This window comes from Mesoplodon bidens (assembly GCF_964165515.1).
Source record: "Mesoplodon bidens genome assembly, chromosome: 15".
Lineage (NCBI taxonomy): Eukaryota > Metazoa > Chordata > Mammalia > Artiodactyla > Ziphiidae > Mesoplodon > Mesoplodon bidens.
Window position 1 is genome coordinate 21,990,733 of NC_138171.1, and position 16,537 is coordinate 22,007,269.

Here is a 16,537-nt window from a genome sequence, read left to right on the forward strand (position 1 = left end):
GGAGAGGAACAAGAGTGCTGGGAATGAACGCAGCATCTGTGCAGGCTGCTCACGGGCTCACCTGCCCAGATAATCAACAAATGTCTATTCAGCACCCAGTATGCGCCCAGTGCTTAAACAGGCACTTGGGGAATAAACTGGGATCTGAGGGAGACAGAGGCTGGCTCACAGCAGCTGAAAATCCTGAATAACCTCAGGTATATGTGTTAGGATCTCTGAAAGAAAAGCATCCACCTACTACGTGTCAGCACCTGTTAAAAACACTTCTCCTTTCTCAGATCACTGTTTTGATCACAGGAGTGGAGGTGCAGGGAGAAGCCTAAGTGCAGGAGAGTAGAGCTGCGAGTCATAAAAAGTTCTAACTGAACATGTGGGCCTTGAAAGTAAATGCCATTTAAAGGCTGGGGTTGCAAATCACCACAGCTGCGCCTTAGGGAGGGGGTGGCATGACACTCTGAGCAGTAACTCATGTGAATGTGACACTGAGAAAGAGGGAGCACCCATGATGCCACTGTGGAAGATGCTAGGCTAGGCTCATGAACAAGTTCCCTCCTTCCTCTTTCTGAGGGAGAAGACAATAAATTCCAATGCCTTGAAGGCTCCATCTACAAAATGGGCACAACGGATTTACCATCCCCACCCTCCTGGGAGGGCTGTGCCGATCATGTGATTTCCAGTCCTATGTTTTCACTCACGCTGTTCCTTTGTTTTGGAATGTCTAAGGCCCAGGTCAGTGTTACTATTCCCACAAGGCTTCCCATGGGGTTTTAGCCATGCCTCACTTATAATGCTGCTAATGATAATCATCATCATAATAGTTCATAATACTCATAATAGCTAACATTTGCTAAGAACTTACTAACTTGAGATATTTTCCATATATCATCTCATTTAATCCTTTTACCTAATCTATGAGGTCCCAGAGCAATTGGATACCTTGCCCAAGGTATCACAGTAAACAGCAGAGCCAGGATTCTGTTTCAGGAGCCAGATCCCAGAACCCATGGCTCTTAACTTCTCCTCACTTTATTATATGTATCATTTATCTCCACATTTCATCTCCCACATGTAACAGGAGTTATAAGCCACTTACAGGCAAACCCTCTGAGTAAATCTAGCCTAATCTCTCATCTTAGAAGTGGGCAGGACAAGGGTCAGAGAGAGAGAGAGAGATGACGTGCCTGAAGTTACGTCCATCACGACTCTCTCTCTGAACTCTGGCATTATCAGTACTGTAAAGGCCAATACAGGCTTCTAGCCGCCATGTGTGTTAGTCTGTGCTAAGCGGCCGGAGGGTGGAACTGCACCACAGAGTTGATTGAGAGCATGCTCACCGACTGGAGGCCCCTTGGGAGCCACTCCAGCTGAGTCAGGCCCAGCCAAAGATACAACAGCATTGGAGAGACCCGTTGGGGTAGGTGAAGGAAATTCGCCCAAGCACCTTCTGTGTGCCGGGCACTACACTGGATGCTATCATGTAAGTATCTTGTGAACTTTTGCAAAATGTCTTCTAGATCACGCTCACACAGCTGGGGGAAGGCAGAGCTAGCACTGGAAAGCAGGCACGCTTTTTCTACTACACCACACTGCCTCAGATTCACTTCCTTCTGCCTTAATTCCAGGTAGTTCTTGTTACTTCCTTGTTTTTTTTCCCTAAGAAAGCAATTTCCTTCCATTACATGCAGTTTGGAACTGGATTTTTTTGTTTGTTTCTTGTTTGGTGTTTTTTTGTTTTGTTTTTATATTTCCAACACCTAGTGCTTCTTGTTTGTTATGTGTTTTTAAAATTCTGGAACTAGAGGGTCAGAGGCAGAGAATACCTAGGGTAGTCTTCGGTGTTCTGACAAGATGACCTGGACACACACTGAACTGGACAACACACTTAAGCCTTTAGTGCAGAGAATGCTATGCACCAAATTCCAGGGATATTGACAGAGACAGAAAGCATCGTCTAATTCCCTGGAGCCCCAGACACAAGCAATGTGCAACTCACCCTTGATGATGTGCCTGACAATTTTGATGGAGCTTCCGCGCATATTTAGGATTTGGTGAACCCTCTGGCGAATCTAATAAGGAAGGGGAAGAGTGGAAAGAGAAAGAAAAAGCATCATTTGCCCTGGCAGACATCAGAATACGTCGTATTGAAAGTATTCACCTCACCCCCATCCCTAAAAGAGAGGGCCCACGTAGAGTGAAGGAATTCAAGGAGAGTGTGATTCACTCCATTCTACCTAAGCAGGTGGCAAGCAAGGAGGCAGGGAAGGAAGGGCCCATCCAGGGGCAGCCCCCTCCTACCTGGGGCACATTGGCATTGCAGATCTCTGCCATGATGTAGCAGATGTGCTGGAGAACAAAAAGGCCTGCGTCCAGGCGCCGGAGGTAGAACTCATCCTCAATGTCATTGTCTATGATTTCTCCACGCCGGACCATGTCCTAGAAATGAATGAACGTTTGGGAATAAAAGCCACACAGTGAGTGAAGAAGGAAAGAATAGGTTTCTAGTCCACCCCTAATACACAGAAGAGTAGTAATTACCACTACAACAACAGAAGAAAACCACTCTGCCTCGATTTGCCTCCTGCTTCTCCCATTATTCTAAAGTATCTTATGTTCTCTTGTTGGCCCAGGGAGTCAAGATTAAAGTCCATTTTTCCTACACAGTGACTCAGGGCCAAAATGATCCCATCAACATATTCAACCTGAAAAAATAAGCTGATGGGGACACAAATCTATTCATCTGCTTCTACTCATTCTTTACTCTTTCGTTCCAGCCTCCATAAATAACCTCTCTACAGATATACTTAACTCTCTTTCCCTTCCAGATCAAGTTAACCTAGGGAAGAGAGGTCTGCTTTCTCTACGATTCTGTCTTGGTACCCTGGTGATGGCACAGGTACCCAATCTATGTGTCCCTTTTGGCTTACATTTTGTTAGACGCAAAATGCTGCCCATCTATCCATTTCATTCCACAAGTTCAATACTCCCTCAAGGCCAAAGTCCTAATGAGTGATGGGAGTCTCTTTCCTAAACTTTTGTAACCCCAGACCTATCAGACTTGCTGTCCCCATATCTATTCCTCTCTAGTAGATTCTTTAGAAAAAAACAAAAACAAAGACAGCTTTACTGAGATACAATTGACATACCATACAATTAGTATAGTCAGAGTTGTGTAACCACCATCACAATCATTGTAGAATATTTTCATTCCCCTCCACCTCCAAAGTCCCTCATCCAGTGGATTATCACCACCTCTGCCAAGAGGGCTCTTCTTCCCAACTCAGGGACTTTAGGGCCTTCCTTCCTAGGGATTCTGGGGTACCTCTCAAGCCAACGCTATTTTTAAGCCACCTCTCCTACAGAGCCTTCCCTGATTACTTAAAGCTAAAAACTCCTCCTTTCCAAAATTCCCGACAGCACCCTTGCAGGTCACTCCATGACACGACCTCTTCTGGCACGTCATATTCACACTGATTTCAGTTATCATCAGCTCCCTGTTTCTATAACTCCCTTTATTTCATGAGGGTGAACTGTGAGCTCTGTGAAAGTGGGGACTGAATTTTGTCTGCTCAGTAAACATCCATGCAGTGAATGAAAGGAAAAAGACATCAGGCTGTCAGCTCTCAGGAGTCAGAACTGGAGGAGGGACTCATTCTACACGACTAGCGATTGGTCTAAGAAGACAGGTGCTTGAATACATGCTTTTGATGACAACAATCCATTTCTTAATTCCGTCAGTGGTTTTATGGCCACGGTTCCCTCTGACAACTCAGGCTCCTGTCACTGACAGAAGCCCTTGGGACCCTGCTTTCCACTCTCCCAAACTCGAAGGACTTACCACTGTGGTCATCAATCTCCAACCAGCATCCTGCAGAGACTATTTAGACGCAGATAACATGCTTCTTTATTTGCCCAGGGGGCCAGCCTGCAGCTACACAAGGCTACTTTTCATCTCACTCCCAAAGGTCTCTGTCTGAGAGGCAAAAGAGGGTTCTAGATTTGCCAGGCCTCGCACTGCCCAGTAAATCACCACCACTAATTCATAGCTTCGTTTAGTAGCAAACTCCTTGGTAATCTGGTAATAGTGCTAACGTTCATGAGGTAGTCATGGAGCACTGGACTGATGTCCAAGGAGTTTAAAAGTAGAAGGGCCTCTTTAGTTTCTCATTTGCTCATAATCATAACTTCCTGCTCCAGAACTCCTAAGTGTTCAGCAGCTGGGGGCCCAGGAAGGAAGATTACTCTTGACTTTCACTCATGCAGAAAGCATTTGCTGCTAATACTTCACATTTCTATAATGCTGCAGAGTTTAAAGTGTTATTATGTATACGGTCCTTATTACCAAATTTAAAGAGAGCAGGGAAGGGATTATTAATCCCACTGTACAAATTAGAATCCAAGGCACGCAGAGGTTAAGTTAGTTGCTCATAATCACCAGTTACTAGAATATGGACTCCCCGGGGACAGGAAGCCTGTCTGATTCACCTCTGAGGTGGAAATGAATAACATGAAGCACAGCGTTCAGATCTGGACCCTGCTAAGTGCCTAGTGGCAAGAACACCTTTCTAAGCATTGAGTTAAGGCAGAAAAGGAATGAAAATGGAGGTAAGGGGATGCCCTGGTCTTAGTCACCAAGAAGCTGACTGTCTATCCGGGAAGGTCACAGTAACACAAAAAATGACCAAAAAGTAAAGGGATACAGTGCGCCCACAAATTTAAAGTCATTGCAAGTGGTGGGTGCTAATCAGGGCTGGTTAAGATGCTAGGGCATTGGGAAGAAGTGATTTTTAGATAAGGTTTCAAGGCTCCTCACTGGCAGACATAGCAGAATGAATGCCTTAAGAATGAAGGCCTTCCTGTGGTCCGAAGCCTTACGCAAAATGCCTTATGCAGTTCATACTTTCTGCTCACTAGCCCCCGACCCATACACACAGCACAAACAGGCCTGCCCTCCTTTTTCTGGCCCCTTCACTTTTGCTTGTAATGTTGGTACTCCCCCCAACCCCCAATCTCTATCATAATGTATTTAAAGTCTAAAACGTGATACTCCTTACAAAACTTCTCCTGCGATCTTTAAAAACTTCTCAATGCTTTCCAACTTGCTATGATTTTTCAATCCTCAAACCCCCCAAGTTTTGGATTTGTACTTTTATGGCACCTCCCATGCCCTGTCCTGCAATAGTTATTCAGATGTGTGCCTCTTTCCTGTGTAGGTTCCTTGAAAGCAAGAGGTGTAAAGTTTTAAATCATCTTTGTACCTAGAAAGTACCTTGCATGGTACTTTTTTGCACAGCAAACTCTTGAAAAGCATTTGTGAAACAGGATTGGAAAAATGCAGGTAGAAGTTCAGCTGTATTAATGAGCTGTGTGTGCTAAGACTTCTGTGGATGGGGTAGGAGGGGAAACATTAGGAAATGGCGAGGGACAGTGCCTTGGAGGGCTAGCTGGTGGGAAGCTTGAATGCTGGCCAGAGAAGTGAGATATGGTGAGCTGCAGACTACACTGTGCAGGAAAGTGAATGAGAATGTGCCAACACCTCTATGACGGACACATCGGCTTAAACTGTTGAGAGGCAGGCAGGGTGTACAGCTCGGAGGCCACAGTATCAGCCTAGGTGAGAAGTATATCAGGTGGGGAAGAGAGGAGGGGAGGGGAGGGGAGCAGAAGAGAGGAGAGGACAGAGACCAAACCCTTAGAGGTTTCCAAACATGGGAACTTGGAGAGAAACATATTCATTCATCTACCTGGTAAAGACTTCCTGAACACCTAACTATGGGCCAGGTATTACATGATGTACCAGGGGCAGCAAAGATAAATAAGACAGTCTACATAATCAAGGAATAAGACAGTCTACATAAGCAAGGAGATTAAAGTCTAATGAGGTTAACAAATATGAACAAACTTCTTTTTTAAATGCAGTAACGGCTATTATGAAGGACCTCTCAAACTGTACTGAGTGCCATGGGACTCCAGAAGAAGGACAGACTAAGTTTGTTTTGAGGAGTCAGGAGAGTTCAAGGGAAATGTAACATTTGAGCTGGATTCTGAAGGAATTTGACAATCTGGAAAGAACACTCTAAACAGAGGGAACAATAGCATGGGTCAACTCGGCTAGGGTGGAAGGGAACAAGAGTGGAATATCACCGTCATTAACAGACAGAAAGAAGAGAAAGAAGGGAGTGTTCCTTTGCTTATTAGATCCTAGCTACCGGCAGATCATAGCTTTTGATTGATTACTACATACCAGGCGTTGTGTGAGGCAGTCTGAATAATAGCCATTGCTACCACCACCTACCCACCTTGGAGGAGCAGCTAATGTTTACTGGGGGCTTATTATAGTGCCAAGTGCTTTTCCTATACTGATTCCTTTACTTCTCACAAATATTACGCGGTAGGGATTGTTACCCCCATTTCAGCTGAGGAAACTGACTCAGGCAGAGCAAGCTGCCTAAGGCTAGTGGGTAGGAGAACTAGGATTCAAATCCAAGAATGTGCTCTTTTCATACTACCACGGTTGTGTAGGTATACGTTTTAGAGCTGTTTGGAGAACAAAGGAAGATACTAAATAACAGAAAGGCTTAAGAAATAGAGTTTAGCAAAATTAAATTTCTCCAATGACGTCAGAAGTGCCCCTGGTGATTTCTTCTTTTTCACACTCTTACCCACAATCTGATCTTCTTTTAACCAGACATAATGTACCTTCCAATTTCTCTAAATACTGTCATGTGGAAAGGATGGACCCAGGAGAGCACTGACAAATCCTATTTTTTCCTCTTTCCTCAGAACTTCAAGACTCTAACAACGTTCAATTCAACATTCTACTTTTAGACATAAGGCCACATGATTTGAAAGTGAAATTTTCCAATGTAGATCTGAGATACGATTACAGTTCATCTCCAAGAGAGGCATCACCATCACCGCACTGAACAGGCACAAAGATGAAACACAGACTGGCTTCTAAGACAAAGTTTTGCCCTGACAGATTTAGAAGCATCATAGAAACCAGCACACAGAGAAGGTGACTGCTGTCAGGATAGTCCCTAATCTCGCCTGTTACAACTCTGTGGCATGGAATATTTACTGCTGAGTGGATTCACGGAAGCTGAGTACAAATGTGTACTCCATGTTTAAAGGGAAATTAAAAAAAGCAGGGTGATTATGTATTATTCTGATGGAAAATAAGGAAGTTTGGGTACAGTTCTTTTAGGCTTCTCAAGTTCTGGTCTGTTGTAGAAAGAAGTAGGATGGTATGTCACCTTTATTATCCACCCGTCTTACAATGTGTGAACAGAGTCAACGTCTTATAAATGGATTAATGCATTTTTGGCTCTTTTTCTCCATTTCCAAGACATTAGATAAAAATTTGATCTTGAGGTAAGGACGTGATATGGTTCTTTGGATTTCTGTGCCTGAGGAAGACCCAGACATCTTAAAGAACTAAGCAAATGGGATCAGATCCCAACTCTAATACTAACTTACTAATGTCCGTAGGCAAGTCATTTAATTTTTCTTGGCCTTGGCTTCTTTGCTTGGAAATTAGAAGCCTAAGCTGGATCAGGGAAGGGAAATAGGGTTCCTGAGTGCCAACTCTAATTCACTGTCATGGCTGCAGATTACCATATTGGAAAAGCGTTGTGCAGCCAAGTTGGAGCTTAGTAGGGGAAGAACACTGAAATCAGTCAGCACTGTTTACACCAATCACAGGTTGGGGAGTGTAGGGGGGCTGAGCTCTGTCTTCCCTGATCTGGCCTTCCTGAAGGTTCCTTTTAGCTTTGATAACCTGTGGCAAATCTAGGACTGAAGCACCTTCATAACCAGATGCAGTGAGTTTCTGCCTGCATATGGGTAAATGGACAGACGGGGGCTGCTGACTGACAGTGCTCCTAGACAGTCAGAAGAGCCACTGGGAGACATGCCTCAAGTAGAAGACACAAACAGTCACCTCAACAGGACAATTAGCTCGTCCTCTCATCGATAAATTAAACTTCCCTATAAGAAAGAGACAACCCCTGGATCTGCTATTATATTAGACAGGCTATTTTAAAACAATTTGGGCAGGCAAATCAAGTGCTCTTAAAATGGGAATATGATTAATAGAGATTACAGAGAAATTCCAAAAAATCAGTAACCTCCTTAAGTATTGTAAAGATACCGTACTTTACAAAATTTCAAAGTGAAAATCTATATATACATTGAATTGTATTTGAAATATGACAGGAGAGTTAAGATTTAAAGGATGGCTTCCACAAATTAATTCATTCAACTCTCACCTTTGAGAAGAGTGAAGGTGACCGTCTTCCCTGTGAAGCAATGACAACTCAACATCCACATACAGCATTTTTTACGTTTCAAAGCAGTGGATCTGCATTAACCTCACTTGTTGTATATGCCCAGTGTTGGATATGTACAGCAAACACCATTTTCAGATTGCACAGATGGAAATATTGAGATAGATGTCAAATGACTGTCACTGAGTTTCGGTTAGAGACTTGACTGGAACATGATTTCCTAGTCCAAAACCTTTTTCTGTTAGTCCTTTCACTCTGACAAGGGATGGGCAGCAAAAATGGAATAATAACAGCACAATTTCCTGAGTCCTTACTGTCTGCCAGGCACTGTGCTAATAAGCACTTTCATGGACTTCTCATTTTTCCTTAAACCCCAAGAGGTAAGAATCATTACTATTTTCACTTTCAAATGAGAAACTGAGGCTTAGAAGAGTTGAGGAACTCTCCAAAGGTCACAGGCTCAGAGCTGAGTTAAGTGCTGGAGACAGGATAAAAACACACACAAGTCTGGCTCCAAGCCTGTGAGCACTTCCATGGTTCAAAGAAGGAAAGTCTTTGTTTTATAGACCTTTTCTGGTATTAGCATATGAGCATATGAGTTCTTTATGCTATATCTGGGAACTACTGCAAACCAGCAGCATTAAATGTAAGGTCATCTGGCTCCTTTGCCTGTCTTTTCCTTATAAATTGAAGAAACTTAAAAAAAAAAAAAAAAGAGGGGGGTGGGAATCTATAGCTAGACCAGCAAATTCCACACGCAACTTGGGAGAGCTAAACCAAAAAAAAAAAAAAAAAAAAGACACTCTGGAAGGTTTTATTTTGTTCATTCCATAAGAGAGGGCTAGAATAAAAAAACTTAGATGGTAATTCAGTGAATAGCTCATTAAGTAGAACAGATTGCAATTCACAGCAGCATAAGCCTGTTTGGGGGCTGCTAAAATAAACGGCTTCGTCTCCTAAGACACACAAGGAGGTGGTACGTGTGGCATCAAGGTGCCATTTCTGCAGGGCTGTGTGTGTGTGTTCTAACCCTCCTCCAGCCACATCCTCACTTTAAACGTTAATCTGTCTTTGGGAGCACTACCAAATCACTACCTTTCCAGGTGTCTCTATCGCTCTCCACAGGCAAGTCGCAAGCCTCCAAATGGGCGTGTGGATGCTACTCCTAATCTGCCCCTGACAGGCAGCGAGCTGCCCCTCGCCGAATCCCTCTTTTCTTAATAAGAGAGGACATGACTCAGAAACCCATTGGGGGTCACAGTTACTGTCTGTAGTCATGGGCAGGAACTGCCCCACCATTGAGAAAAGGCCAGTTTCCTTTTTTCTTCCAAAGCAAAGGGAGAGATAGGTATGTGGAGTTGGGGGAGGCACAAGCAACAGCAAAACAGAATCTTCCTCCAAGAGCTTCTGAAATAGGGCAGACTGTTAGAGAAGGATCCTAGGACTGCAGGTCACTTTCAGCAGGGGAAACAGAGGCTGGAGAATTAGTAAAAGGGATTTTTTTTTTTTTTTTTGAGAATATACAGCCAACTGATAGCAGCTCTAATAAGAATCCAAGGATATCAGGCCAGAGTTTGCCCAACAAAGGGAAAACTATGTGTTAGGCCAGCCTTAACACATGAGCATGTGCCAGGTTTTTACAAACAACCTCATTAATCTTCAAAATGACCCTCTAATAAAACTATCATGAAAACGAATATACATATACACACAGGGCAAGGCATTTCCCCAAAGAACAGAATTATGTGTGGCAGAGCTGGGATTTAACCTTTGGCTGTATGATCCCTGGGTTCATGTTCCTTCTATGGTACCATGATGCCTCCATCACAGGTAGGATTTCTAAATTCACTAAAAATAAACAAACAACTAGACAACTAGACTATTCATCTGAATTTTCACAACATATAAGCCAGCCTTGAGAGAACCAGGGCTTCTGTGAAGTTGGGAGAGACTGTGGACCCCCCTGAGAGAGGACAGAGAGGATGAGAAAAGCAAAACAGAGTGCTCAAGGCTACACTGCAAGGTAAGAGTCAGAGGCGGGGGGCCAGAACTCAGGCCCCCCAACTTCTCCGATGGTAGGAAGGATGACTGTGATCAGGAAGGGCGCGGGCAGGGAGGCAGGAGAGAGCGGGTGAAGGGGCATATGGCTAAATCTGCATCTAGGAAAGAGGCAAGCAGGACAGGGAAAAGCACCATAGCATCCCCTGCCCCACCACCTCTGGCTTCTACTGACTGTAAGCTGTGTTCTGCCAAGTTCATAGACTGACAAGTTTGGGAACCACTGTTTCAAGAACAGCTGAGAGGAACTCTCAGCAGGACTCCATTTCTTTTAGGTTTGCCCAGGAGCTTCCAGCAGTTAGCAGAAGACTTGACGGCAGTCTCACACTTCCACTGTCTACACACTTACCAGTGCTTTACGATCACCAATCCCACTCATTCGTTCCTGCGCTTTGCCCCCTTTGTACAAATCCTTAAATGAGTTTCAAATGCTAAGGAAATAGTCTAAGTCTGTTTCAGACATCACGGCCTGTGGATACTGTTTCATTACAAGGAGTCCCTCTTTCTCTTTCCAGGATAAAGCCTGGGATGATTCAACTGTGGCAAAATTAGCATGCAATTTGTAAGTCATCATGGTGCAAAGTATGTGGCGAGAACACTTTATTGAATAAACCTGCTGAGAATAATTTTCCTAGGAACTCAAAAAAGGAAAACCTTTCTTCAAGGCTCTCCTCCTTCTTTTAAAATCCCTGCCAGTATCTATATAATTATGTCTTACTTCTGACACTCAGAAGCCTGGCATTTCTGTACATTTAACCAACAGAAGCCAGAAGGAACCCATGAGAAGTCAGGATATCTTCCCAACAACAGGGACCTTGGCATTTTCTGGGCTTCTTCTTGCTCGGGGAGTCAGGTGAAATCTGCTGAGACAAGCACCCTGGGTATTTATAGATCACAGAGAACTGCTGCTCACTAGAAGAGTCTTAAGAATTACATGCCCTTTAAAAGGTTAACCAGGAAGCCCAAGGGTATGTTCAGATACACTGTGGCGCTGAAGTCGCATGGACACTGAATATAACGCTAAAGCATTGGGCAACTGCCCAAGACGTGAAAGTCTTTCCTAGTTACAGATTACTGTAGCTAATGTGATTTGAACTGAGTATGTATACAATTATCAGTTTGTCCTGTAGACTCTTCTAAATAGGAGTATCTTTCTGTGTTTACTATAGCTACAGGTATGCCACAGAATTTACACAGTTGTAAAAAATATTTTTTTGATGATGGGGCTATTCAGAGAAAACAAAAATTAGGGTTAAAATGAGAGTTTAGATGTAATGTAGAAAACTCAGGACCCTCTATCTTCCTTAATACCCATGGACAAATATTAATTTTATCTCATGAGTAGTTGTCCTTCATTTACTGCATGTTATCACTATGTAGGTCCTAAGAATATGATGAACAAGAGATTAGAGTCGCACAGACAGAGAGTAAACAAACATATAAAATAATTACAGGTTACGAAGAAGCACTGGCATGGGGACACTACTTTACATATGGGTGTCACTGAAAAGCTCTCTGAGGGGGTGACATTTAGGCTGAGACCTGAAAGTAGAAGGAGGCACCAGCGTGAGAAGAGGCAGGACAAGGGGAGAAGCAAATGTAAAGGCTATACAGCTGGAAGTTAACGTACAGCAGCAGGAGAGGAAGTGGGAGAAGTAGAGGGGACTCAGATCACACAAAATCTTGCAGTATTAGGGAAGGAAGAAAATCATGTGTGCAGAGAGGTGGTGGTAGAAACAGTGCTCACAGAGAAAAGAAAACTAAAGGTTCTCTGGCCACCTCTACAGCCCAGGACCTGTGGAAGCAGCTTTCACGTGTGTTATATATAGCTGTGTCACCAAATTCCTAAATATGTAATTCCTCACAGACCCACAGGTTGGGACGTATACCTTAAAAACAAAACACCAGAAAGGAAGAAAATAAAGCTGGGGAAGTTAGGCTATTTGTCCGCAGTTGGAGAACCAGAAGAAGCCTGGCTCTAAGGCCCATGCTCCCCCCTCACACCTTCTGCCCTGGAATATAACTTATCACTCGCCCCAAAACTTAACTTGGCTTCCCACTGCCCCTCCTTTGCCCCTGTTCCTCTCTAGTCTGGAAATGCCTTATATGTCTCCTCCTTTTAAGGTTCACCTTGAATTCTGCCTCATCCACAAAACTGTTAGGGTTGACTCGAGGTGCAGATGGCTTCCCTCCTGCTCCTTGGATTCTTCCAGCCCTCAGCAGCGGCAGCAGTACCCCTGGGGCCCATTCTTCTTTTGACACTTCCACCTGTGCTCACCCCCAGCCAGTGCCTAGCTTAGTGCCTTGCACAGAGTAGGTGCCTGAGAAACATCTGCCAACTGACTGGATTCTTTTCAGTGAATCTTGGTCAACTGCAAACCATGGACACTTGCACCGTGCCCATGGGAATCTGAAGTTTGCAGGGAAGATGGTGGCTCCGAGACACTAAAAATGTCAATACTTGATCCCCCTTCTCTTGGTCAATACCTGACCCTGTTATTTAAGGTGTTTTTTTGTTGCAGACTTGGCAGAGTATATGAGATATTTATTCATTATGGATATGACAGTCAATGTTATCAAATGCCTGAGAAAGAAGTATTCAATTCAGGTCAACAAATATTTGCTGAATTCCCAGTAGGTGTAGGACATTCAAGTTTAACAGGGTGGGGTGAGGCAACAAATCGTTTAAGAGAGACTTAAGAGAGTAGGCTGCATGAAGGAGAGACGAAAAGAGGTGGTTTGTTCCAGGTCACTTCATACCTGTGAGGCGGCTTCATCTGGCAGGATGAGCCTGAGTGCTGGCAGACAGTGCTGCTCACAAACATGTCCCCCCCCACCTCCCCGCCGCGACTCTTCCAGCAACACTGAGGCTGCTGAGCACTAATAGCCTTGGAATGTTTGCCAGTGCCCAGCAAAACAGCCTTGGCATCAAGGAGACAGGTGTTTGTCAGGGAATGGCAGGGCCCTGCGCCTGTGGCACACAGAAGCACCGTGAACGCTGGCGAGAGTTGGCTGCAGCCATTACTCTCCGTCAGTGCTAATCAATTTCACACCCTCTTCAATGTTGATAATAGATAATCTTGTGGGAAGCAGCCCAAGTTTCTTTTTTTTCTTTTTTTTTTTTAAACATCTTTATTGGAGTATAATTGCTTTACAATGGTGTGTTAGTTTCTGCTTTATAACAAAGTGAATCAGCTATACATATACATATGTTCCTATATCTCTTCCCTCTTGTGTCTCCCTCCCTCCCACCCTCCCTATCCCACCCCTCCAGGCGGTCACAAAGCACCGAGCTGATCTCCCTGTGCTATGTGGCTGCTTCCCACTAGCTACCTATTTTACGTTTGGTAGTGTATATATGTCCATGCCACTCTCTCACTTTGTCACAGCTTACCCTTCCCCCTCCCCATATCCTCAAGTCCATTCTCTAGTAGGTCTGTGTCTTTATTCCCGTCTTACCCCTAGGTTCTTCGTGACCTTTTTTTTTTTTTTTTCCCCCTTAGATTCCTGCTCCCTGATGCCCAACAGCTTACTCTGGTCTCTCTCAAAAAACAAAACAAAAGAAAACAACACCCTCCCCCGCAAAAAAAAACAAAAACAAAAACCAAAGTCTATTCCAGGTTCGCCTCAGATGAAGCATCTGATGGTGCCAATGTCCTGGTCTGCTAGGACAACTCCTTCTGGGTTATCTGGTAAGGAGGATGATCTTAGGAAAAGGACTGCCTGGCATACTTAAAAGTTATATGGGAATTCCAAAGGAAGCTAGGAAAATCTAACAACAGCAGTAGCTTTTACTTATTGAGCAAAGTAAATACATAGTTTATGCTTAGTCTTCATGATAGCACTGAAAGGGAAGTGTTATGGCCATTTTACAGATGAGAAAATCACAGCTCGGAGAGGTCAACTCATTTGTCCGAGGTCTCAGAGCTAGGAAGCAGCAGAGCTGAAATTCAAATCCAGGCTTATCTGACCCCCTACCTCATGCACACCTTTCTACTAGGCTGCTGCTGGCACTCCATGAAGAAGTCGCTGATCAACCTCTCATTGTGCTTTTAACCCATTTCATTTTCAAAAAATGGCAGTTACCGAAGTATGCTCACCTGAATCTGAGGGAAAACGTTAAGTTGGAGGGGATTTGAGAGACCTCCTTTGCTGATGCCACGTTATGGCTAAGAATCTGGGGCTACACAAGGCGCAGTGACAAGGTGTGGCGAGGCAGTGATTTTGAGGTGGGTGCCTGCACTTAAAAGCTAGTCCTCGGACTCCCAGGTGCTCCTTCAACCAGCCCTGAAAATCTCCTTCAGCAGATAACTTGGGGAATTCCGTCAGAGCAGGAGTTCTAATTATCCCATGGCTGTTTCCCTACAGAAGTCTAGGGAAGGGGCTTCCCTGGTGGTGCAGTGGTTGAGAGTCCGCCTGCCAATGCAGGACACACGGGTTCGAGCCCTGGTCTGGGAAGATCCCGCATGCCGCGGAGCGGCTGGCCCCGTGAGCCACAATTGCTGAGCCTGTGCGTCTGGAGCCTGTGCTCTGCAACGGGAGAGGCTGCAATAGTGAGAGGCCCGCGCACCGCGATGAGGAGTGGCCCCCACTTGCCACAACTAGAGAAAGCCCTCGCACAGAAACGAAGACCCAACACAGCCATAAATAAATAAATAAATAAAATTTAAAAGAACTCAAGGTCTTAGTGTTCAAACATCTTAAAAAAAAAAAAGTCTAGGGAAAGTTCGATTTGTTTCTAATTATCATTCAGTCAAAGATGAAGAATATATAGTTTGGCACTTTAACAATCACAAGTGTGGACCATGTACAAGTTACTGTGAATGGAAGAAAAGAGGGAAGAGGAAAGTTTAATCAAAGAATAAAATAAAGGGGGTGAGGTGTGTGGAATGAAAGGACTGTGTGTGGAACATGCTGGTATCTGAAGTCCAGCCTCAGAAGTCAGAGTCTCTGCCATTTACCCTGTAATAGTATCACCACATTAAAGAAGAAAGTCCCAGTCAATCAATTCAATCAATCAACAAACATCTGAAGACTTACTAGGTTTAGAGAGCACAAGAATGATACATATGGTTACCTATCTACTGGTATTCATAAATGAAGGTATAGTTTGTGAAAGGGAATGGGTGGCTTCCCCATGGTGTCTAGAAGGGCACAGACAACAAGGTCACTGTTTCCCCTAAGCTCTAGTCTCTCACCCTGGCCTGAGGCACAACTTGAGGGAGGATGCTAGTGTAATTCCCAGTGTACACAGCTCTGCCTCATGGCTGGCCTGCCCCAACACAGATGGGAGGGGTGCTGAAGCAGGCTCTCCCACCAGTGAGGCTCAAAAGCCTCCAGTGTGTCTTTAAGGCAAGAAGAGTGAAAAGAAAATAGAGAGATATAGCAAATCCAGATCATGAAGAAAGTGGGCTCTACTACAGACTTTGAAAAAAGCAAAAAAAGGATCATTGTGCAACATGACCATAGACTGAGGGTACTTCCCTGGTGGTGCAGTGGTTAAGAATCTGCCTGCCAATGCAGGGGACATGGGTTCGATCCCTGGTCTGGGAAGATCCCACATGCCGTGGAGCAACTAAGCCCGTGCACCACAACCACTGAGCCTGTGCTCTAGAGCCCACGAGCCACAACTACTGAGCCTGTGTGCCACAACTACTGAAGCCCGAGCGCCCTAGAGCCCACGTGCTGCAACTACTGAAGCCCGTGCTCCTCCACAAGAGAAGCCACCGCAATGAGAAGCCCGCACACCACAACGAAGAGTAGCCCCTGCTCGCTGCAACTAGAGAAAGCCCACACGCAGCAACAAAGACCCAACGCAGCCAAAAACAAAGAGAATACAAATCAGACATTAACCAATATGAAAACCTGCTCTGATTAAAGGGACAGATGAGAAAGCTACAGAGGACAGAGACAGCAGAGAACAAAACAGAAGCAGATGAAAAATACAGGAGGTAGGATAACACCCTAGGTTAAGTATGGCTTGTCAAGAAAAAACATCTAGCAGGTTTCATCTCCCTCGGCAACCACCGCATCAGACAATGCGGCTCAGTCACTCTGACCCGGTGTGCAGGCTGTGCTGCAGAGCTTTGAGCTCCCTTCTCTAGGTCTCCAGGTTTCATCTACAAATGCGGGAACTGGATTCAATGACCTCACAGTTTCCTTCCAGTGCCTCCCTATGACTACAGAAGCCAGCA

At 44.6% G+C, this 16,537-nt stretch overlaps 1 protein-coding gene across 1 annotated transcript in view; it reads right to left on the minus strand.

Moving 5' to 3' along the window:
• The window catches only part of CTNNBL1 (catenin beta like 1), a 161,543-nt gene that overhangs the window by 9,386 nt on the left and 135,620 nt on the right, over positions 1 to 16,537 (minus strand). Inside the window, exons 14-15 of the mRNA XM_081257772.1 lie at positions 2,296 to 2,433; positions 1,994 to 2,066 (exon numbers count right to left, since the gene is read on the minus strand). Of these exons, the coding sequence (XP_081113898.1) occupies positions 1,994 to 2,066; positions 2,296 to 2,433 (211 nt within the window). The remainder of the gene's footprint in view (positions 1 to 1,993; positions 2,067 to 2,295; positions 2,434 to 16,537) is intronic.